Source organism: Anabrus simplex, chromosome 3 (genome assembly GCF_040414725.1).
Source record: "Anabrus simplex isolate iqAnaSimp1 chromosome 3, ASM4041472v1, whole genome shotgun sequence".
NCBI lineage: Eukaryota > Metazoa > Arthropoda > Insecta > Orthoptera > Tettigoniidae > Anabrus > Anabrus simplex.
Genome location: NC_090267.1, coordinates 524,776,980 through 524,801,180, shown reverse-complemented (window position 1 = coordinate 524,801,180; position 24,201 = coordinate 524,776,980). Strand labels below are relative to the sequence as shown.

The window sequence follows — 24,201 nt, the reverse complement described above, 5'->3', positions numbered from 1 at the left end:
CGAATCCCGGCTGCCGTTCATCTGACAGTCCGCCGGTTCAAGCCATGGGGAGGTCGGTCCACGACAAAATAAAAGAACATTTAAAAATAATATGAGCTGAGGGATCTAGGGTGAAGATATCTAATACAATCAATAGTTGTTGTATTTAAAAGAAAATTCAATAACATGCTCCTACCTTAACTATTATTAGGTAATATGAAGAAACAGTCACTTTCCTTGTTATAAAGTTGAAGAGTCACGGGACCTCACCTCGAACCCGTAGACTAACATCAATAAAGCGCTTAATTCTTCCAAAGTGCTCATTTCTCTCATTCGTCCCCAAACTATATAATAGTAACTTACTTCTTGCTACTGCAAGTCCCTTGATAATATCTGATATTCCTCAATTTGATTCAGGTTATGATTCATAATTCCCACATGTCATCTCCAACTGCTACTCTGAAGAAAAAAGAACATACATGGTTAACAACGTGCAGCAAATGAGCATTACATAATCAATACGTATTACTTCTTACATATATTAAAACCGTACCATAAATCAAAACAACAGTTCAGTCTTTGTACGATTACACATTATTATACATTGAGCAGGTTAGGAATCGGCTATTTTCATGTTTTAGTTCTATTTATCCATGTTTCTTTCTCTTCAAGCTGTGCGTGATGTTTAAATTGTAGAACTATGTTAACTTTTTGATAACTTTTGAAGACTTGATGTTCAGTTTCTCCCAACGATATTTGTAGTCCTCATTTGGTGGCACCAACACAGATGTGTCCTATGGCAACGATAGTCCTCTTTTAGGGCGACTGCTGGTCTGGGCATCAACTTGTTCCATGTCAAGGACTAAGAGAGAAAGTTTGTTTTTATTGAGCGTTTTGCTCCAATTTTGATTTTAGGTGGATTTTCCTTTTGCCAACGTTTAATTAAATAATTGAGGGCCATATTGAAAAGCAGTGGAGATAATCTCTAACTTTGTCTGAAGCTAGTTATTAGTGTAAAAGCTTCTTCCGTGAATCGTGTGGGTTAAAATTAGTTTGATGATTTTTATGATTTAGGGATGAACAGCTGTACTTGTAATAATAAGCTTTTCAAAATAAATATTTCATTGTTTCTTACAGCCCACCCCCATGCCAGTGACACCTCATACAGGAAGTAAGGCTGACCTTACCATGATACAACAGGTACTTCAGAGAAGACCTTCGCGACAGACAGCTGCCTGGCGACGAGCGTTCAGTGCTTCGTCTGTGCCTGGTCTGCCCACTATAGCTCGAGCGTCAGGGTTTTCAGTGGCACTCTGGGCTGTGCTCCTGTTGGCGGGGATTATGCTGACGGGCCGAGACGTGTACACCGTGACGGCTCAGTACCTCAACTTCCCAGTGCTGACGGCCGTCACTCTCGATCAAGCGGCTGCACTGCCTTTTCCTGCCGTCACTGTCTGCAACCTCAACAGGGTCCACTGTACCAACCTGCGCCGAATGGCAGCCGAGCGCTGGGGCACCGAGTTGGGGGCACGTCTGCTTCGCCTGCATAGCCTCACGGACTGCCAGCTGAGCTTCAGGAGACGCCGTCAGGCCAACTCCTCAGAATCACCAGTAACAGTTGATCAAACTCCAACAAGCACGGTTGATCAGACTCCACCAAAGACAGTTGATCAGACACAAGCCTTCAATGATCTGATGCACTTCATGGCAGTCTATGCTAACTTTTCTACCGAGTTGAGGAGCAAAATGGGACACAGCTTCCTCCAGTTTATACGAGCCTGTACCTTCAGCGGCACTTCCTGCCTGAACAACACTCTGTAAGTACATTTCTGTAGCTCGATATATATACACTAGTGCTTCGCTACTGAAATTTATAATTGAACGCTTAACATTTTATATATAATTCGCCAAAATTCGCGATCTGACGGCAGAGTTCCTCCCATTCTTCAATCTTTCTTTCCAGTAATCGATTTCGTACTTCCCGGACTAGCTCCAGGTATTCCGCCCGGTCAGTTTGGTCCCTAAATCTTTGCCACATTTTCCTATAAGCATTTTTAATATGGACAAATTCTTGAGGAGATCCGGTGTGGTGTCGTCTTCAGTGCCATGGCGGTACTGAAGCCGCGGCCGGACTGCATTCGTAGTCATTACCCGGTCAGGACCCGTTCCATGCGCAGTCCACACATTTTGAAGTCGGTCCAAAATTTATTATTGTTATTATTATTATTATTAGGGTGGGTGATATTAGTTGAGGACCCTGCAGCAAGATGCAAGACCGCTACTTGGCGGTAAATTACATCTGCTGCCATTGTCATTGCTGACAATGTGACCAGCACCCTTGCCGTGCGTAGGCAAGTACGCGGGATTTCTGGCGATACGAATTGTTACGGAGTTTTGTGGATGTGCAGAGGAGAAAGAAGGTGCTGGGATGAACAGGTCTCAATCTACGAAATTAAAGTTAAGATAAAATTTAACACGGTTATATTTTCTTTGCAAAATCAAGAAATAACAAGAATGGCAGGTACAGAGTAGCAAAGCAAAAAAAAAAAAAAAACGAGAATGTACAATGACAGTGTTACAGGATTTGGGCTCCGAGAGCCAGACACATAATTCTTGAGCAATGAGCCCAACTTTACTTATATTCAAGGTTCAACAAAGGGGCAGAAAACCCCAATCATGCCTAGGAGCACTTGCTCCTCTTTACACGGTAAAGCCTCCTCGAGGCATACAGCAACTCAATTTTCAAGAAAGAGCAACTCGCTCTCAAAATTTAAGCCTATCAAAGGCCACACCAAACTCCACATTCAAGCTGTCCTCCAAGGACATAGACACAGGGGTAAAAATACCCAACCTACTGAGGCCTATTCAGCAAAACAAAACAGAAATATTACATGGCCTCCACAATACCAACTTGAGAGGAGGCGAAACTGCACTCCAAATACGCCTTACTAAAACCTACTTGGCACTAGGCCTCTAATGCAAGGGCTAATCCCATACTAAAGAGGTGACTTATAGAACGAGACAATTTACATTACGTTAAGGAAGAAACGGTTGAGAAAATAAGTTCACCTCAATGCAATATGACTGGGAGCTCGAGAGGGTTAAGCACTCTATATCCCAATATGTAGTTTAAAAAGATAGAATAGATACCAAGTGTCTTTACATTTTAGGGGAAAGTTACATGGTAAAACGCTTCGGACCTGCCCCGAGAGTTAAACTGCTGAACTAGCAAGAAAAGAAGTTATTAAACGGCCATTACCTGGTGGTTGAACTGCTGCCCGACGACAGAGGCGCTTCCCGCCCCCTGCTACGTACTTTACACAAAGATAGATGTTACTGAAGTGGCGCGGAGACCCGAAAATCAGCAGTTTATATACCCTCGTGGAAAGTTCGAGGCGTTTCAGGAATGAGAACACCCGCCCACAATCATTTTATTGGTAAACAACGAAAACCCCTACACTAGATGAAGAAGAAACACATTATTGGTGGAAAATTAATTACAGAAATTTCTTATTGGTCAAACTCAAAACTGGCGGAAAGAAAGGGTTAATATTGCCAACTTAAACAATAACTGAAAGAAATTTAACAAAGAACAAACTTATGAATTCAAAATTTCTCCAAAAACACAGTTCTTTCACTTCGCACTAGGGTGCACAATTGTAGTTCTTCAGTAGTGCCATCTGGAAGAGAATGTCCACACTTCTTACTACAGGCAAAACAAAAATACATCGAAAACGACCCAGTTCAGAAACTTCAAAATTTACAAGTAGGGACATCTTCTGAGAAACTTGAGAATTAACACAGTAGATAAAGTTCAGACTTCCTCCAGTAGAGGAGTTTCAACTGGCGCAAAGTTTGAATCAGCGGCGTGGGGGTGTACCACCCGGTACACGAATGATATACTTCCGTGCATTATTGACCTTACTTTATAGGTGAACAATTGCACGGTCAATATCATTCCTGTCGTTTATTTCAAATGTGTTCAAATTGTTTATGTGCCAGGAAAATGTACTGTAATGTAACTTTAAGTTCTCCAAAGGAAAAAATGGCTCTTGAAAACGAACCCAGGAAAGATTAAAAATTATCGGTTTATGATCAGAATCAAGTACATTATGAACAGTAAAATCAACTGGTCTCAACTCCTTTTCCATCCCAACGCCGTTAAGTTGATTCCCTCCCCTCCAAGAAAGAAAGCGTGTTTCTTTGTACTTAAAAGAGATTCCAAATACCAATTTTCACGTCTGTTACGTTCAGTTTTGAGATATAAGTTACCCCATAAAAGGAAGTCACTTTTTTCACTTCCTTTCACCCCCCATTAAGTGAATTTTCCGGAAAAGAATACTTGTTTCTTTATCAGTGAAGGATCTTCTAAATACCAATTATCACTACTGTAACATCTTCAGTTTTTGAGATGTGTGTCTCATAAAAGAAATTCAACTGTATTTCACCCCCGCCCCCAAGATGACTTTCCCCCCAAAATCCGTTTTACTTTGTTTTTGAAGGAGATCCAAATACCAATTTTCACGTCTGTAACAACATTAGTTTTTACTAGATGTAAGTATTTTCATACAATTAATTCAATTAATTTTTCAAATCCTTCAACCCACTTCATTGGATTTTCCGAAATCAAAGGAATACGTGTTTCTTTACATTTAAAGCAGATTCCATTTACCTATTTTTCACGTCTGCAACATCTTTCGTTCATGAGATAATAGTATCTTCATACAAATAATTCAAATCATTTTTCAATTCTACCCCCATCCCCCTTTAAGTCGATTTCCGAAAACAAAAAATACGTATTTCTTTATTTTTAAGGTAGGTTCTAAATACCAACTTTACATATGTAAACTTTTAAAGTTTTGCGATATAGATATATTCATTTTAAAATTCACCCCCCTTTTCTCCCCTTAGCGACGGGATATCCAAAAATCCTCCCTTTGCGAGCACCTACATTGTAATATAAATGTTTCCTAAAAATTTGATTTCGATATGTCCAGTAGTTTTGGCTCAGCGATGATGAATCAGTCAGGACATGATCTTTTATATATATAGATAGATAACGTAGCGTGGTACAACAACACTCCGTAAGTACATCTCTGTTGTTCAATATATAAACGTTACGTAGTGTACTAGGAAAGATTATGGGGCCAAAGCATGGGAAGAATCTCAGCTAAAGTGCGGTTACTTATTGGAGCAGGTACAGAGAAGGATATTTTCGCAGGGCGAATAATAGGTGGTAACTAAGTTTGTCTGACAATATTTATTGATATTTTCACGTAAATTACCCTGCGGTCAATTAATCAAGATTAAATTTTCAATCAATCTCTCCAGAATGCAAAAAATTAATATTGGCACTGTAATATTCTGAGACATCCACTTGATGTTAAAAATGTATTCCAAAATGAGTACCAATTTTCCGAGATCTTAAACACCCTATAGTTCATCTAGGATCTATTATATAGATTTAAATTCCAAAATAACGCTTTGTACACACAACTTCAGTTAACGTGATTTCTAGATTGCGTAGGAATTAAGTCCATCACTTGTGATGCAGCGCACATTTCAAAGAAATGTCTTCAATCAGTTGCTGTAAACTTCTACAGTTCAATTTTATAAGAAGATATGTTTGTGCACTTGTTTTATGGCAACCCCATCGTTCATCTAAGTGAAATGACTTCAATTTACACAAATTTTAAAGAAAAATCTATAGTTCAAAATAATACCTGAAGTGTTCTTGAATAACCACCTACAATTATGACGAACAGTAGCATTAGAATGCACTTTTCTTTTGACGAATGTAGCACTGTGAATGATTGAGTGCTTTGTTAAAAGTCTGTTAGTGTCTAAGTGGAGTTACTCAGTCAAGAATATGTGAAAGAAACACTTATATCACCTGTAGTCTGCTTATAAGGATTGATGAAGTACTGTCCTGCGGCTTGGTGCAGCATGCAGCCAAGACTCGAACTCGACACCAGCAGGGTGACACCACGTTATCATTCCTCGTCGACATCACGATCAATCCCTCGTCAAAAACACGCTCGAAGAAACCACGATTAATCCCACGCTGGAAATGACGTTCTACATAGCATAATAAGACGACACTTTGCCAAGATTTCCAATGTTCTGTTAAAGAGAAATGTTAAAACACGGAAGGTTCAATTGGCACAATATAATGGGCTGTAGAGCTCACAATTATCGTTAAACTCTTAATGCACAGTTTGTATTCTCTTTTGTTTTACGACGTTAAGCACGTGACTCAGAATGCTACAGTGTGACCCATAACTTAAGTTAATGCAGTAATGACCTACAGTCGTTTTCAAAATGGAAAGCACACTCTTTCACTCACAGTTCATAAAATATGAATTGAACACTGTCACAGTTCATAACAGCACTGATTATGTCATAATTCACTCGTAGAGTAATCATCACAGTCCATGAAACACTCGAGAAAATGCAACTACTATCGCTCCTAGGAATATTAATGTTCATAGATTAAGAGGTTTTTATGACTGAATTTGCATCACACCAGTTCGTATGATATAATATTTCCATAAAATGTCCTTGATATATAGTTAGTTTCTCGTGGTAATAATCGAAAGTTTGAGAAAATACGTGAAAAAAGTCACATTTAATCCTGTCAATAATTGAATATTCTAGTGGAATGGTATTTCAAACAGTTCACAGTATACGAGAAATGCGTCTCAGAATTAATTAAATTGTCATAAATTGGAAGTTTCTCAATGGCAAAGTTCAAACTTAAGAGAGATTGACAAAGTCCACAATACCGTCAACTGGTAAATTAAGCACTTGAATTCTCAATTATACTTCAATGCACAGTCTCTATCGTAAATTCACTTAGTTAAGACACTCGTAAATCTTATACAATGACGATTCAGTCAGAGAAAGTTTTATAATATTAAACAGGTACACGACGCGGTTGAAACTTTACTTGCGACGACCTCGCACAATTCAAACCTCTAGAGTGTAACTTTCATATCTCTCGCGAAGCGCGACGGAGCATAGTGACGTCAGTCATGATCGAGTCGTAGAGTTTAAGATACGCTGACTATACACTTGGTTCGTCGACCTATTTATATCCGGCTGGCAGCAGGGCGACAGAGGGGTGATAATACTTCCCAAACTTCAACTCGTTATACCACTAGGCGGATTATTCTCAAATTTGCAACGTTGTACTTTTAAAATGAAAGCTCCAATTTGGTGTTAGTCTCATATTTCTTGGTCAAGTCGTTGAGAAGTTCACAACTTGTTTCGAAACATTTCTGCGGGAAGGTGAGATGCATACCGTGCTGACGTCACTCGACTTTGCCACACTCATGCTGTCTTCCTCACGCAGTGAGCGTTCTCTCCACAGCCGTTCGTACATCAGTAGTGTAAATAGGACAGTTCGGCCGCCACCTCCACCTCTGGCTCTCGGTAGAGGCCTCCACCGCCCGCGGGAAATTTGAATTTTGGCGGGAAATTTGAATTTTGATGCGAGATTTGAATTTGTAAACAAAGCCACGTGCTTTTTGACAGCTGTCATCGACAACAACGCATCGCTAACCTCACTGCTGCCATCTTGACGGGCCTAAACCTCAGAGGTACCAACTTAATCTTACTAGCGCGAGATTTGAATTTGTAAAGAAATCCACGTGCTTTTTGACAGCCACGTGCTTTTTGACAGACAACAACGTATCGCAAAACCTCAGTGCAGCCATCTTGACGGGCCTAAACCTCAGTGCTACCAACTTAACCTCACTAGCGCGAGATTTGAATTTGTAAACAAATCCACGTGCTTTTTGACAGTTGTCATCTGCCATCTTTAAACTACAGAGCACCGTGCTGCCCTCTTTACCGCAGTAGCTGCAAATTCGTCACCTGTCATCCGCAGTGCTGCCACCTTAACGGGCCTAAACCTTAGTGCTACCAACTTAACCTCAGTAGCGCGAGATTTGAATCGGTAAAGAAATCCACGTGCTTTTTTGACAGCTGTCATCCGCCATCTTCAATTTATAGAGCACCGTGCTGCCCTGTTCAGCTACTTACCTTTGAAATGTGGTGGCGGCAAATTCTACGTGCTCTTGTTTGGAAACAAACCCATGTGCTTTTTTGACAGCTGTCATCCGCCATCTTCAATCTATACAGCACAGTGCTGCCATCTTTAGCTACTTACCTTTGAAATGTGGTGGCGGATAATTGGAAAATTGCTTTTTGACAGCAGCCATCCTTGAGCACCGCTTGTTTGAAAACAAACCCATGTGCTTTTTTGACAGCTGTCATCCGCAATCTTCAATCTATAGAGCACAGTGCTGCCCTCTTTAGCTACTTACCTTTGAAATGTGGTGGCGGCAAATTTTACGTGCTCTTGTTTGGAAACAAACCCATGTGTTTCTGACAGCTGTCATCTGCCATCTTCAATCTATAGAGCACAGTGCTGCCCTATTTAGCTACTTACCTTTGAAATGTGGTGGCGGATAATTTGAAAAATGCTTTTTGACAGCAGCCATCTTTGAGCACCGTGCTGCCCTCTTTAGCTAGATACCATTGAAATGTGGTGGCAGGCAATTCCACGTGACAGCAGCCATCTTTGAGCACAGTGCTGCCCTCTTTGTGGTGGTGGCAAATTCCACGTGCTCTTGTTTGGAAACAAACTCACGTGCTTTTTTCTGACAGCTGTCATCCGCCATCTTGCATCACAAACCTCAGTGCTGCACTCTATAGCTAGATACCTTTGATATGTGGTGGCGGCAATTTGAAAAATTATACATTCTCTTGTTTGGAAACAAACCCATGCGCTTTTCTGACAGCTATCATCCGTCATCTTTAATCCAGAGAGCACCGTGCTGCCCTCTTTAGCTACTTACCTTTGAAATGTGGTGGCGGCAAATTCTACGTGCTCTTGTATGGAAACAAACCCATGTGCTTTTTTGACAGCTGTCATCCGCCATCTTTAATCAACAGAGCACATTGCTGCACTCCGTAGTTGAAATGTGGTGGCGGCAAATTCCACGTGCTCTTGTTTGGAAACAAATTCTACGTGTTCATCAGCTGTCATCCACCATCTTTAATCAAGAGAGCACCGTGCTGCCCTCTTTGTAGTGGCGGATAATTTGAAAAATTCTTTTTGAGAAGCAGCCATCATTAATCCGGAGAGAACAGTGCTGCCCTCTTTAGCTACTTACCTTTGAGGCGGTTAATTTGAAAAATTCTATTTGACAAGCTGCCATCTTTAATGAAAAGAGCATCGTGCTGCTATCTTGCGGGTAATTTTTACGTCACAGATGTCATCCACCATCTTGCATTGCTAACCTTACTGCTGCCCTCTTTAGCTACTTACCTTTGAGGCTCACTATTTGAAAAAAAAATCTATTTGACAAGCTGTCACCCGCCATCTTGCATCGCAAACCTCAGTGCTGCACTATTTAGTTGAAATGTGGTAGCGGATCATTTGAAAAAACTTATTTTTGTGACAAGCAGCCATCTTTAAACTACAGAACACCGTGCTGCTATCTTTATCGTAGTAGCGAGCAATTTAAAATCTAGATGCTTTTTTCTAACAGCTGTCATCCGCCATCTTTAATCTAGAGAGCACCGTGCTGCCCTCTTTGGGGTGGTGGTAAATTCCACGTGCTTTACAAACCCACGTGCTTTTTTGACAGCTGTCATCCGCCATCTTTAATCAAGAGAGCGCAGTGCCGCACTCTATGTAGTAGCGGATAATTTCAAAAATTATTTTTGACAAACAGCCATCTTTATTCAACACAGTTACCGCTATCTTACTTCGCTTACCTCGGTGCTGCACTTTTTAGTTGAAATGTGGTGGCGGTAAATTCGAACAAGTTTAATCATACATCGGAGGAGCTAGAGTAAGCACGTGCTGCAGTGATGACGTCATCATGCATGTTTAGACTTGTCCGTTTTCTTAAGAGTAAGTCGGTGTAAAGGAATGCAATAAGTATGCATCATAAAAACAAGAGTTTGCATGTGCTGCAGCGATGACGTTATTGTAGGTGCGCATGTTTAAACCCGTTCGTTGACTAAAAGCTTTAGTCTTCGAGAAACAGTGATAGAGAGTGGAGTGCAAACATGACGAAAACATTAATAGTTGATGTGCAAGGCTTTAAAGTAAACGGAAACAAATTTGTGTTTAAAGAGATGGCTGTGTTAGATTGCAGTGTGCTGTGGGCACCAAAGCTTGTTAGTTTAGTATTTAGCCCACCGTTCCCTTACTGTTTGCAAACAGATGAAGATTAAAAGCAGACTCAGTGGATTGAAAACAATTTAGGTTTGAAGTGGGAAGAAAAAGGAATACCTTATCGTTTTCTACATTTAATGATGAATGCACATTTGTCAAGAGCAGATCTTGTTCTTTTAAAGGGTTGTGAAAAGAAAGAATGGTTGCGTGATTTTCTACCATCATCGTGTGAAATTATCGACATGCATGAATTGTAGTGCCCATCATTTAAAACCCTTCCGAAAGAGCATAGTAGAGAAACAAGTAAACAGTCTTTACAACATGTATGCATGCTCTTTGATTGGTTGTGTTGCAGTGCATGCCGGGAAGTGAACAACATATATAAACTGCAGTGTCGAAATAACCTTAGTGTAAAAGAAACATTTGTAGAGTAAAGACATCATGTCATTTCTAACAGATACTAAGTGTAACGCAGTTGAAAAGGCGATCGTAAAGTTTTATGCATGCAAAAAGAAACTAAACACTTTTACTGAAGAAGAGTTAAATGCACTACCAAAGGCATTTTTGGTTAATGTAGCTGCGAATGCTGTAAAGAAGATTTGGGATAAGGTGCCTCGTGAGTGGACTCAAGATCCTGTTTTGTCAGAGCTTCAAACGTTTAGTTTACGTCATGAACTCGTGAGTTTAGGTAGAAGACCTTCTGTGAGACAGTGCTGTACATGTCAACTAATTAAACTGTATCACGGACCTAAAACTAACGAGTTCTCTTCGCTTATAAACACTTATCATGGCTGCGAAGAGAGTAAACAAGGAAAAGGTGAAAAAACGTGCAGGGAAAAAGATGAGGAAGCATGTTGGGCGTGGGCTCATTAATAAAGTGATTGATTTTCTTTTCTTCGAGCTTCATCTTCCCTGCGGCCCTAGAACATGTTCGCCTGACACGTAGTTACATGCTGCCTGCAAAGAGTATGTCGTGTAGCTGATAAAATCTCCTTCGTAAAGTTATGCTGTGTGTGTTATTACCTAGTGCTTCCGCTGCTCAGAAGATAGCAGCACTTGTTGTTGTTAGTGCAATAAAATGAAAACGGAGTGACAAAGACAGTAAAACAAACAAAGGATAAAATGTATAAATATTCGAAAATAAATAAGAATTTTCAAACATATTACAGGTGTTGTTTAATCCTACGGCATGTCCTAGTGACTTAGAAGAAAGGAAAAATAGAGGATTAAAAGAAAACACACATAAGATTTAAAGTACATCCTCTTTATTAATCCATGAATTAAAGCTGTTATTAAAACCAAGCCATTTAACATACAGTTTATTCCCACGACGTCGAATAACACGTTCAACTAAATAGTGATCAAGATATTTTGTTTTCTAAAGTTCTTCGATGTAGAATCCTCCTTCAATAGGCTGTCCTCTGAGATCGCGAAGTAAATACGTAACTGGATTAGTAAGCTTAACACTTCTGATTTAAAAAATTTCAGTGCTCCAGTTAGGTGTGTATCCTTTTGCAAAGATAGACTTGTGTTTGCTGATGCGAACAAAATCACCTTCTTTAAAGCGATGGCGACGTGGATCAGCTGTTTTAATTACAAGATGAATAGCATTTATACTAGGTGTATTCTTTGCAACAAGACGTGGCTTTGTTCCGATAGTGCGATGAGGTGTATCGTTGTAGGTGGATAAAAGTCTAGGTAGCAGATCAATCCAACGATATGCACCTTGTGCTGTAAATTCTCGCCACATCATTATTTTGAGTGTACGATTAAAGCGTTCTACAACACTTGCCTTGAGATTGCTGAACGTAGGGTAGTGCTGAATGCCAAGTAACTTGAGGTAAGAAGAAAAATCCTTGTTGTAAAACTCTTTACCTTGATCAGTTTGAAGAAGCCTTGGGCAGCGTTTCGATTCTTCAACAATATGTTTAAATGCTTCTTTAACTTGAGCTGCTGTTTTAGAACGCACGGGTTGTGCAAAAGCTAACTTCGAGTACACATCGATAACAGTAAGTAGATACTTATACCCCTTATTACTAGAGGCATATGGAATCATTTCTACTAAGTCTGTTTGCCAGAGATCATCTTTTCCTCGTGTAATAACGCGTCTGCGACAGTAGGTGCGACGTGCTGGTTTATGTAACTCATGTGCGATGTTTAAGTTTACAGGTAAGATCTTCTCTTGGCGAGCCATTACAAAATAATACCGGCATAACGTAGTTCTCTTTCTATTTCTAGAATTTCTGATCCGTGACCAGTGTGACCAGCCTCTTGCGATGCTATTAAAAGTTGTAATCGTTCAACGAGTAAGTTTGGGTCATTCCAGTATCTTACATCCACATACGGCAACAAAAGCTTGTAGATAACATCAAGACTACGTGCAGTCGGAAACAGCTTAGAAATAAACTCACGATACTTGTAACTCTTATTCGCATTTACAGCTTCTGTTCTCCTGTAATTACGTCGAGTTGCGTCAGTAGCAAAAAGTATTGCTTTATATTTTTTAAGATCATCTTGTAAAATTATATCCTTGTCAGGTATTCGTGAGAAAAGAAGTTCTAAGAGTCCTTTCGTAGGTTTATAGGTAACACCTTTTACAATGAGTTTGTTGTTATTAAACTTAACGTTTGAATATCCTTTCCAGAAACAGTCGTCTTCGTAGCGAATACCGTAGGTAGTGTCAGTTTGTCCTGTAAAAAGTTTTTCTATATAAGGTGCAAAGAGAGATCCATAGGTATCTTGAATAAAAGTTCTAAACTGATTGCGATACTCTGGTGTTATCATAACCTCAGACAAAGATGGTAGATTTTGCGTCGATGTAGTAGGTGTTTCAGCAACAACATCTGTAGTTAAAAACTCAACACGCTTAGATGGTGATGTATCATTATGTTCTTCTTCTTCTTCCTTATCTTCCTCTTCCTCTTCTTGGTCTATATCCTGCTTCTTCTCTTCCTTATCTTGTTCATGCTATTCTTCTTCTTCTTCTTGCTTCTCTTTATGATATGATGTTTGCATAAAAGCAAAACTTGAAGTAGACTGCGGTAATGAAGTAGAATTTAAAATTTCTTTGAGTGGTGTACTTAGTTGTGTTTTTAAAAATAAATCCGTGTCTGCTTGAATACGTTTAAGCTCTTTAAATTCCCGTCGAATATTGTTTCGAGCTTGGATGATATGTTTTGTGATCTCCTTGCTAGATGTAACATGATGATGGTTTTTAATCAAGTAGTTACTGTAATTCTTTGTTAATGCATATAAAATGATCGAAACCCATGCGATATCGTCCATGCTGTACATCACTTTCTTTATCAATAACTAAAAAGCTGTAACGGTGTAATGACCAACATTTAGCACACATACGTTTAAAGTCATCGAATGTCATATCAGTGTTAACATGATCGTTATACACATGTCGCATGTTGCGCTCATCTTGCCGAAATAGCACAATAACATTTGCGTTGTCGCGTATCAACTGCTTAGGCACACGCGAATAGGTTTGGCACAAATAGATGCAATCAACATATTTATGCCGACCCATACTAAAGAATGCACGAATAACGTTTTGCTGTTCTGTTGCGACATCATCAAAGATCATAAGAGAATTAGGAAGCACATCGTCTGGTGATGGTACTTGCTAATGCGAATTAAATTTAAAATATCTTATTCCATCTTTAACTAGATCGTGCATTACAGTTTGTAGAATAGTATATAGCGGTTGATAGAGTGACTTTGCGAAAACGTACACCATTTACAGGAGTAATAAGTGTGAGTAAAAGATTTGTTTACCCGCATCCCGACGGACCAGTTATAGTACCTCGAACAGTAAAAGGAAACAACGTTCGATGACGTTTTCTTGTAGTTGTACTAGAACTAGGTAAGAGATGTGGTACAATGTCGGTAACAGGTAGTGAGTCTTGCTGCTTTATAATCTTCATGATAACTGAATCATAAACTAATCATAAAGTACGTAATAGTATATATATATATTAAACGAAAAAGGAGGCAACGGTTAGTTTATGATTTGCTCTTGACTAGTAAAGTCGTGTACAGCATGGTGAAACAACGATATCCAAACGACATGAAGAAGAAGAAGAAAGTAAAAACTGTTGGATGGAAAGATGTTATAAAGGCTGCGCAAAAAGCTATTCGAGGGGAATACAATCCTCGTGTAACTATTACTAAGGCGTTACGCACAGCAAGAGCGAGAAATTTTCCAAAATGTAGAGCAATATTTAGTAAACGTGCACGAATTATTCCTGTACCAAAAAGAGGAGGATTTCTTCCTGCGCTGTTTGCTGGCTTAGCAGCTTTAGGCTCATTGCTAGGTGGTGCTAGTGCTGTAGCGAGAACTGTCAAAGCTGTGGAAGAAGCGAAACAACAGTTGAAAGAGAGTGAACGTCATAACAAGACGATGGAGGCAATTGCGTTACGAGGCAAAGGTGTGAACATGAAGATAGCGCCATACAAGAAAGGGCTTGGTATTTACATTTCTCCAAGAAACGTTTACAGAATGCACTGTTACATCGAGCTCTAACGCATGATGAAGTTTTTACGTTTGCTAAACAACTAGGAATTCATTATTTTCGAGGAGTGTATATGCGCGATCAACTACCAGTACGCCCACGTGAACGTGAAAGTGCCGTAATTAACTTGGACGACAGTCGCGGACCTGGAACTCATTACGTTGCTTATGTAAAACGTAAATGTAAAGTATGGTACTTTGATAGCTATGGAGACTTACCTCCTCCTTTTGAGCTCATACGTTATTTCGGAAGCAGTGCAGACATTGTTTACAATAAAAACCGTGTGCAAAACTTTAATACACGCATGTGCGGACGATTATGTCTTATGTTCTTATATCAAACCCAGACAGTAGAGAAAGTGCATTAGTGTCTACGTGATGACGAACAGTGAAAGAACGTTTGCTGTATGTGGAGAAGGACCTGAAACAACCGTCTATTTTAATCCGCCAATCGAACTTGGCTATCAGCCGCATAGTCTTGGACTAGTATCGTTTGAAAGCTACAATAAAATCTATAATGTGCGTGATGGTGTAAGCAAGTTCTATTACGATGAGTATGTGCTAACACTACCCTCAGGTAGTTATACAGTAGACGATATTCATGACTATATTGAAAGTACGTTAATTGATCAGTTTGGAGAAGATAGTTTTAGTAATCATAATTACAAGTTCTCAATCACTGTAAGCAACATTACACATAAATGTGTTATTGAATCATCATTTAAGATTGACTTCAAATCACAACCTGATGCGATTGGACCATTGCTTGGAATTACATCGAGGGAGCTCTTACCGACCGTACGTTACGAGTCTGATGAACCTATAACACTCTTCGATGATTAACAAATGAACATTACTTGTAATATTATTACAGACTTGAATAGTAATCTACAACCTTCGCACGTCCTGCACGACTTTATTGTTACTCCTAGGCTTGTAAATAAACATAATCAGCATATTTATTTAGATCGGCACGCGTACGTAGCTTACAATCTACATCCTAAACCAGTATGGAAAATATCTATAAAACACGGTGTATATTCCGAAGACATACTACATGTGTGCAGAGACTCATCGAGTTAACAGATACCCATAAGCAGATACTCTAAGATTTAGGATATACACTACTACAACAGAATGGAAGAAATGGTAGACATTACGAATACAGTAGAAAGTCGTGAAGGTGTAGTACGAAGTGAGCTTCATTCCTATCAACCTTTTACGTTTGGATTAAATAACAATGATGAAATTCATTTTACTATTAATCAGCAAGATGTATACATCTTACCACACGAAAGCTACCTCTATATTGAATGACGACTAGAAAAGTCGGATTGAAGAGGACCTTCACAACTAAACAACCATGCTCTAGCTTTTCCCTTTTCTGAAGCGCGATATGAAGTAAATAATGTTGAAATAGATCGATCGAAGAATGTTGGTATTACAAGTGCACTGAAACTTTACCCTTCTTTCTGTGATGAAGAAAGTAATCTTTTGCGGATGGATGGATGGTGTCCAAAAGCTACTAACAACTGGATGATTAATGAGGATGGAACTTTTACGGGTATGTTATCATTGAAACATATTTTTGGCTTCGCAGAAGCGTTGTTGTCGATTACAGCTGTCAAAAAACTCGTGGCTTTGTTTACAAATTCAAATCTCGCGCCAAAATTCAAATTTCCTGCCAAAATTCAAATTTCCCGCGGGAGGTGGAGGCCTCTCCCGAGAGCCAGAGGTGGAGGTGGCGGCCGAACTGTCCTATTTACACTCTTACATCTTAAGTTAGCTGTTCTCCCATAATAAATGTTTTACAACACATATGTGCCAGGGCCTATGCCTTCCTGGTATAGTAATGTGTGCAATGTCTTTAGTGGTACAACAACACTCGGTAAGTACATCTCTGTTGTTCAATATATGAACAATGCGTAGAGTGTGCAGAGTCTTTAGTGGTACAGCAGAACCCTGTAAGTACATCTCTGTTGTTCAGTATATGAACAATGCGTAGAGTGTGCACTGTCTTTTGGGGTACAACAGAACTCTGTAAGTACAACTCTGTTGTTCAATATATGAACAATGCGTAGAGTGTGCAGTGTCTTTAGTGGTACAACAGAACTCTGTAAGTACAACTCTGTTGTTCAATATATGAACAATGCGTAGAGTGTGCAGTGTCTTTAGGGCTACAACAGAACTCTGTAAGTACAACTCTGTTGTTCAATATATGAACAATGCGTAGAGTGTGCAGTGTCTTTAGTGGTACAACAGAACTCTGTAAGTACATCTCTGTTGTTAAATATATGAACAATGCGTAGAGTGTGCAGTGTCTTTAGTGGTACAACAGAACTCTGTAAGTACATCTCTGTTGTTAAATATATGAACAATGCGTAGAGTGTGCAGTGTCTTCAGTGGTTCAACAACACTCCGTAAGTACAACTCTGTTGTTCAATATATGAACAATGCGTAGAGTGTGCAGAGTCTTTAGTGGTACAACAGAACTCTGTAAGTACAACTCTGTTGTTCAATATATGAACAATGCGTAGAGTGTGCAGTGTCTTTAGTGGTACAACAGAACTCTGTAATCACAAATCTCTTGTTCAATATATGAACAATGCGTAGGGTGTGCAGTGTCTTTTGTGGTACAACAGAACTCTGTAAGTACAACTCTGTTGTTCAATATATGAACAATGCGTAGAGTGTGCAGTGTCTTTAGTGGTACAACAGAACTCTGTAAGTACTGGGACGGCAGGTACGGGCTAGGAAAAGCGGCGGCCCGAAGAGGCTGGATAAAGGTCGTATTAAGCGAAAGATACCAACACCAATTAACAACGATATCTCGCCAAGCTTCTTTAATTACAAGTTCGGAAACTTTAACTGCTTTAAAAACATCAAGTAACAACAATTTACAATTAAGAGGATAATACCCGTATATACATTCAGAATTATTACAAAACACTAATGAGGGAGCCAGCCCTCTCTACCAGGTACAAGTTCACATGCATACGTGAAGGGTTTCGCTTTGCAACTTCCCGAACATAATATGAAAGACCTTCAAATATTACAATAAGGTTGAGAATAAATTAAGCATGGCCTTCCGAATTCTTAACCAACGCAACGCCCGAAGGCACATAGAGAATCCGTAGTGGATTACAATAACGTAGAAAAGCAACACCTACTTAACCCCACTATGGAATGTTTCGGCCATGAAAATACTTTCCTTATACTGAATCAAACACATCAACTAGAAATCTTAAATAAAGATCGAATCCAAAGCACAAAGTTCCTATCATTACACAGTGACAAGCCTCGTTTTTACCTCAGGCACCTTAAATCTCGACATCTTAAGGGGACAGTACAATAGCAAGATCCCTCTATCTCTCTTACCTCCGCGCTAGCGTGCCGGGATCGACGGGCTAGAAGGCAAGCCCGGGAGATAACAGACTGCTCAGAGTGCCAACAGCAGAATGACCCGGCCGGCCGAGGAGAACGACCGCGAGCCGAGCAGCGGTCACGTGGACCGAAACCCCCCTCTAGAAGAGAAGGGAGTTGCAGAGGGGCGCGAAGCAAGAGAGATAGAGTGAGCTCGGAAGGGAGGGAGGACTCTTCAGGGCGAGAATACTTCTACATTTCCCTGAAGACATGCGGAACGGGCAAAAATACATTTATTCCATAAGAGGGGCAAGGATAGGAAATAAAATACATGTAAATACATCAAATTACACAATACATAGTACAGCTTGCAAGCACATACACTGTAAAAACACTGAAGAAAGATAGTCTGGGAGGGGGATCACAGTTTACACGGTTCAGATCCTCGCCGCCTAAAAGCCGACGCCGGAGAAGATGAGAGTAGACCTTAAAAATAACATATAAATGCAGTTCTTCTAAAAAGAGTTCCATGCGGTTGGAAAATACTCCTAGTTCAAGGAGAACACATTCCCAAAATCACTTCAAAACTTCAAATTCAAATTTGAATAGAAATGCACATAAGGAGGTTCTGTGCCTTTAATAATCTCCTGTTACTAGGAGCAGACTTTTGTAGAATGACAAGTGGACTCGGAAGAAGGAATTTGAGCCACACAGAAAGTTCATAAGCGGCACAGGAACTTGGCGAATAAGTGACAGCGACGAATTTCCCACTCGGTCCTTCACATAGCTAGGTCGCAGCAGGTGAGCAACCAGAAAGAGTTGTGCGCCATAAGAACAGATAGGCACGAAGATGGGGGCTCCGAAGGCGTAACATGGTCCATGAGGAGCCGAAAAACAGGTCACAGCCAGGGCAAGACGTACCAACAGCTCCACCGAGGGGCCCTCTCAGAGAGCTCGGCAACAGGATGCACCAAATGACTGGAAAAATAACAGAGCCAACAGAAGTCTGTCCTTTTGCACCTTTCAAGGAAGGACCGGGGGTAGGTCGACAACGCCAGGCCGCATAAGGACCCGGCAGCAGCGCGGAGGTAAGCCGAGAAATCAAGAAGGGAGGGAGAGAAAGGCCGGAAGGGGCGTGAGGTAAAAGGAAATACAAGAACAATTAATCAAAGATACCGTTTAACAATGGTAAACATTTTAAAATACAACAAGATATCATCCTTAACTAAGGAAACCCTCCACAAGTGATTCGAAGCGAGGCGAACTTGGTGCAAATGGCACCAACAATTTAGGCAGGCTTGACTTGAGAGAGGTGGACTCTAAACACCCTCTCCGCCACGGGGTCCCTCAGGAGCAATGTGACAGGAGTCAAAAATTTAATAACAGTACAAGGCCCCCAAAAGCGGGGCGAGAGCTTACTCGAACGTACAAAATTCTTCACAAAAACCTTATCACCGACGGCCAGGCTGACAGGTTTTCGCCCCTGATTGTAACGCTGCTGCTTCCTTAAATTAAAGACCTTAAGGTTAGCCATAGCACGTTTCCACGTAGCCCTAACATTAGGAAGATCGATATTCTCCGGCAACAGATCGTTTATATTCCACAAATTTGACAAGGGTGAGTTAGGTATGAAACCAAACATGAGAGAAAACGGGGAGGACTTATGCGCCTCATGAACAGCAGTATTGAAAGCATAGGTTAACCAAGGAACAGTCGTATCCCACCTCCAAATATCTTCATGATGGAAGGCGATAAGCGCCGAGCGCAAATTACGGTTTACCCTCTCCGCGTACGACGGCTGAGGATAGTAAGCAGAGGTCATAACGTGAGAGATAGAAAGGCCGAAACAGAATTTTTTAAAGCAATTGGACGTAAAAGCCCTCGCATTATCGGAAACTAAAACTTGACAAGGCCCAAACGTAGAAAAAATGCTTTTCAAACACCTTACCGTGGTGTCAGCAGTAGCAAGCTTGGTAGGAAACATCCAGGTAAAGCGAGTGAAAGCATCAACACAAACAAGAATGAACCTATTACCATCCCCTTTCGATTTGGGGAGGGGCCCAACGTAGTCTATAAACATACGCTGCATAGGGCGAGTAGCTTGAGAAGAAGATAGAAATCCGACCTTAGTATTCAGCGGTGGCTTGCTGATTTTACAAAGCTTGCAAGCTCTAACCAATTCGCGCACTTCACCATCCAATCCCTTCCAAATGAAATTCTCACGGATTTTCTCTCTTGTTGTAAAGACCCCGAGATGGCCCGCAAGGGGAGACTCATGAAAATATTTAAAAATCATGGGCACGAGAACGGCAGGTACCACCACCTTCATCCTTTTATCATGGCGAGCCGTACAACACAGAACTCGTAGGGAGCAACCGGTTTACCTAGCTCTAAATCTTGGATGATGGGTCCCAAGTAAGGGTCTTCTCTTTGAACTTTTCCAATGTCATGATACAATATAGGGGTATCTGACAGAAACGCCGCAGAAATCGGCAGGGCAAGGGACTCAACAGCAAAGGGTTGATCATCTTAAACCCCCTCGGGAGAGTACATACGGCTTAAAGAATCAGCCAAAATATTATCCGACCCCCGGATGTGGCACACTTGGAACTGAAAGGCAGAGATCCTGATCGCCCACCGGGCCAAACGGCTAGTTCTTCGAGGACGACCCAGAACCCAGCTCAACGCCTGGTTGTCCGTTTCAAGTTGGAATTTAACGTGCTCTAAATACATCCGGAACTTCTCGAGGGCAAATAACACGGCTAAACCTTCAAGCTCGTACACCGAGTATTTAGATTCCAGGGCGGACAAGGTCCTGGATGCATAGGCAATCGGGCGTCTGCCGAATTCTGACTCCTGCAACAACACCGCGGCGACAGCGGATGCAGAAGCATCGGTTTGGACTATAAACGGTTTAGAAAAATCGGGCATGGCAAGAATAGGCGCGTTGGAGATGGCCAACTTAAGATCTTCAAAGGCGGCCTGCTGAGAGGGTCCCCAATCAAATTTAACCCCTTTCCGACGCAAGGAGTTAAGCGGGCTGGCGCGCTTAGCGAAGTCCGGAATGAACTTGCGAAAAAAAATTATCATGCCGACAAACCGTGCTACGCCTTTCACATCCTTAGGGGGGGAAATTCACGAATGGACTGGGTACGAGAGAGGTCCATGGAAACACCGTCAGGCGAAACCACATGCCCAAGAAAAGACATCTGGGGCCTCGCAAAGGAGACCTTAGAAAGCTTGACGGTAAGGCCCGCCTCCCGAAGGCGCATCAACACTTCTTTAAGGTGCAACAGGTGCTCCTCGAAAGTTTCAGAATAGACCACAAGGTCATCCAGATAGTGATATAGGTAGTTAAATTTAATGTCCGAGAAAAGCTTATCCAAACACCTAGTAAGAACGGCGGCGCCCGTCGATATACCAAAAGGGACGCGAAAAAATTCGTATAAATTCCAGTCTGTGGCAAATGCCGTCACATGCCGCGACTCAGGAGCCAATGGGATCTGGTAGTAGGCTTGATTTAAATCCAAGATAGTAAAATATCGAGCCTTCCTAAACCAGGAGAAACAGGAGTGTAAATCGGGGAGCGGCACGGACTGCAACACAATTTTCTTATTGAGGGCCCTATAATCCAGGACAGGCCTGAACCCGCCCTGAGGTTTAGGGACTAGGAAGATGGGCGAGGAATAAGCGGACGTAGACGGTTGAATAATCCCCTGGTCAAGCATCTTATCGATGATCTCCTTCAGCGCCTTCATCTTAGGCGGAGACAAACGTTAAGGGGGAATCCTTACTGGAGTTGAATCAGAGAGTTCGATTTTATACTCCAAAAGATTGGTCACGCCCAATTCCTCAGAAAATACGTCCGAAAAAGTGTCGCACAGCTCCCTCACACTCCGCGCCTGATCCTCAGGGAGATGGCTAAGATCACATACCAGCTCCTCTTGAGGGGGCGTAACCGACCGGAAAGAGACAGAATTAAATGAACCAAGGGGAATCTTTACCGATTGGGAGAATCTGAACCAACAAACCCCCTTTTGTAGGTCCAGAACCAATCCGGAGTAAGAAAAGAAATTTGTCCCAAGGATTACGGGACATGACAAATCCTTGGCTACATAAAAGGAGAACTTCCAAGAAAAGTTAGACACTCTAATTTTACTAGTGAAACTACCTATAATATCGACCATAGAAGAATTGGCTGATACACAGGAAACAGAGACAGGAAGCAAGTCCGAAAACTTACATATAGCTTTATGTGCGATATACCATTTCTCGCTGACCAAGGAAACTACACTCCCCGAGTCCAGCAAGGCCGATACAGGCTCGTTCCCCATTTCAACCTTAATGAAGGGAGCACTACCTTTCAAATCCGCAGAAATCCGTAAACACTCGGGCGGAAACGTATCACATAAAGGCTGAACAGAAGCACAACGAGGGCTGTCATCAACTGGGGGACCGTGAGGGACGGAAACCCCCTTACCTAGTCAGCTTGACGCTGAAGTTCCAGCACAGTTCTTCGCAAAATGCCCCGGACGCCCACACTTAAAACAAGCCAAATTGCTACTCCTATTAGGAACACTGGCATTAGCCGACGTGCCCACCGGGCGACGACCAGGAGTCCTAGTGGGACAACGGTTCCGCAAATGATCGCGTGATTCACACTCATAACACCTTCTCAGGTCTGCAGGCTTTCTGGAAGCGGGAGCGCCGGATACATAGGGCGATGAAGGACTACTTCCCGTACGCAAGGTGTCCGCATGACGAACTCCTTCCGCGGCGACGACCATTGCCTCCAACTCCGAAAAATTGCGGGGATGGGCCGCGAAACACAAACAAGAACGATACAAGGGATTTATGCCCTCAACAATAGTCGAGACGATTTGCTCTTCTGAAAAATGGAGCGCGAAGACCCTGGCGTAATGTTTAATATCCAAAATTAAATCAGCCAACGACTCATCATTGCGCTGGACTCTGAAGTAAAATTTCTGCACAAACGAATTTAACGCCCTAGCTGGAATAAAATGCGTCAATAAGTGCGCGTGGAATTGCTGAATAGTTTCCTGTTCCTTAATGGCCTTAACAATCCTATACGACAACTCACCACTCGCGAAGGGATAGATAATCTGCAATATATGACTATGAGAAATTCCAAAAACCAGGGCATGGTCCAGGAATTCGACCAAGAAACAAAGGAAGGCTACAGTGTCGCTCGCCGAATTGACAGAGTAGTATGGGGCCCCCTTCAACATTAGCGTTAATGGATGAGGAATATTGGAGAATATAGACACATTTGACGGTGGGATAGATTGCAAAGGTTGCTGTTCTTGCTGTTCTCCAACCTCTCTATTCCCTATAGGTTTATCCGAATCATCTCCACCTACCACGGAGACCAAAACAGGTTTGGTTTTGCCTGCCAATTTCGTCAACCATAAGTCAGTTTTCTCCAACGAGCTAAGCGCTCTACCTTCCAAGTCCTTGATTTGGGTCCTCAATTCATCCTTTAACTCCAATGACAAAAGGTCCCCAATACGCTGAACATAATGCGTGAGGCGACCTTGAACTCTCCTCAACTGATGACTAGACACTACGTCGCTTTCCAAAAATTCCATAATTGAAGCAATATCAGTTAAATTAGTATCAATCAAGGACGCGGCACTGCCCACCTCGCCATCGGTATAACAAGGTACAACGACTGGCTTATCTAAGTTGGTTCGTAATAATGCTTCATCGTTCTTGACCGTACCTCGAGATTCAAGATTCCGAATGGTCAACTCATACAGTAATTCTTCCTTTCGGAGTGAGCCCGGATAAGCTACATCTCGTGTAGACATTTTGATAACTTAAGAGACAAAATGGGGCACGACGTGGAGGAGGGACACCGAGAGACCCCCTCCCAAGCGATCAAGTACATTTACTAATACGACACCAGCCCCATACAACCACGCTCTGCTACCAGCTGGTACAGTAGGTACGGGCTAGGAAAAGCGGCGGCCCGAAGGGGCTGGATGAAGGTCGTATTAAGCGAAAGATACCAACACCAATTAACAACGATATCTCGCCAAGCTTCTTTAATTACAAGTTTGGAAACTTTAACTGCTTTAAAAACATCAAGTAACAACAATTTACAATTAAGAGGATAATACCC

General features: G+C 41.5%; 1 protein-coding gene across 1 annotated transcript in view; it reads left to right on the top strand.

The window, feature by feature from the left end:
- The first annotated feature begins 1,125 nt into the window (after positions 1–1,125).
- Positions 1,126–24,201, top strand: part of LOC136866886 (amiloride-sensitive sodium channel subunit alpha-like) — a 547,990-nt gene continuing 524,914 nt past the window's right edge. Inside the window, exon 1 of the mRNA XM_067143979.2 lies at positions 1,126–1,796. Within this exon, the coding sequence (XP_067000080.2) occupies positions 1,126–1,796 (671 nt within the window). The remainder of the gene's footprint in view (positions 1,797–24,201) is intronic.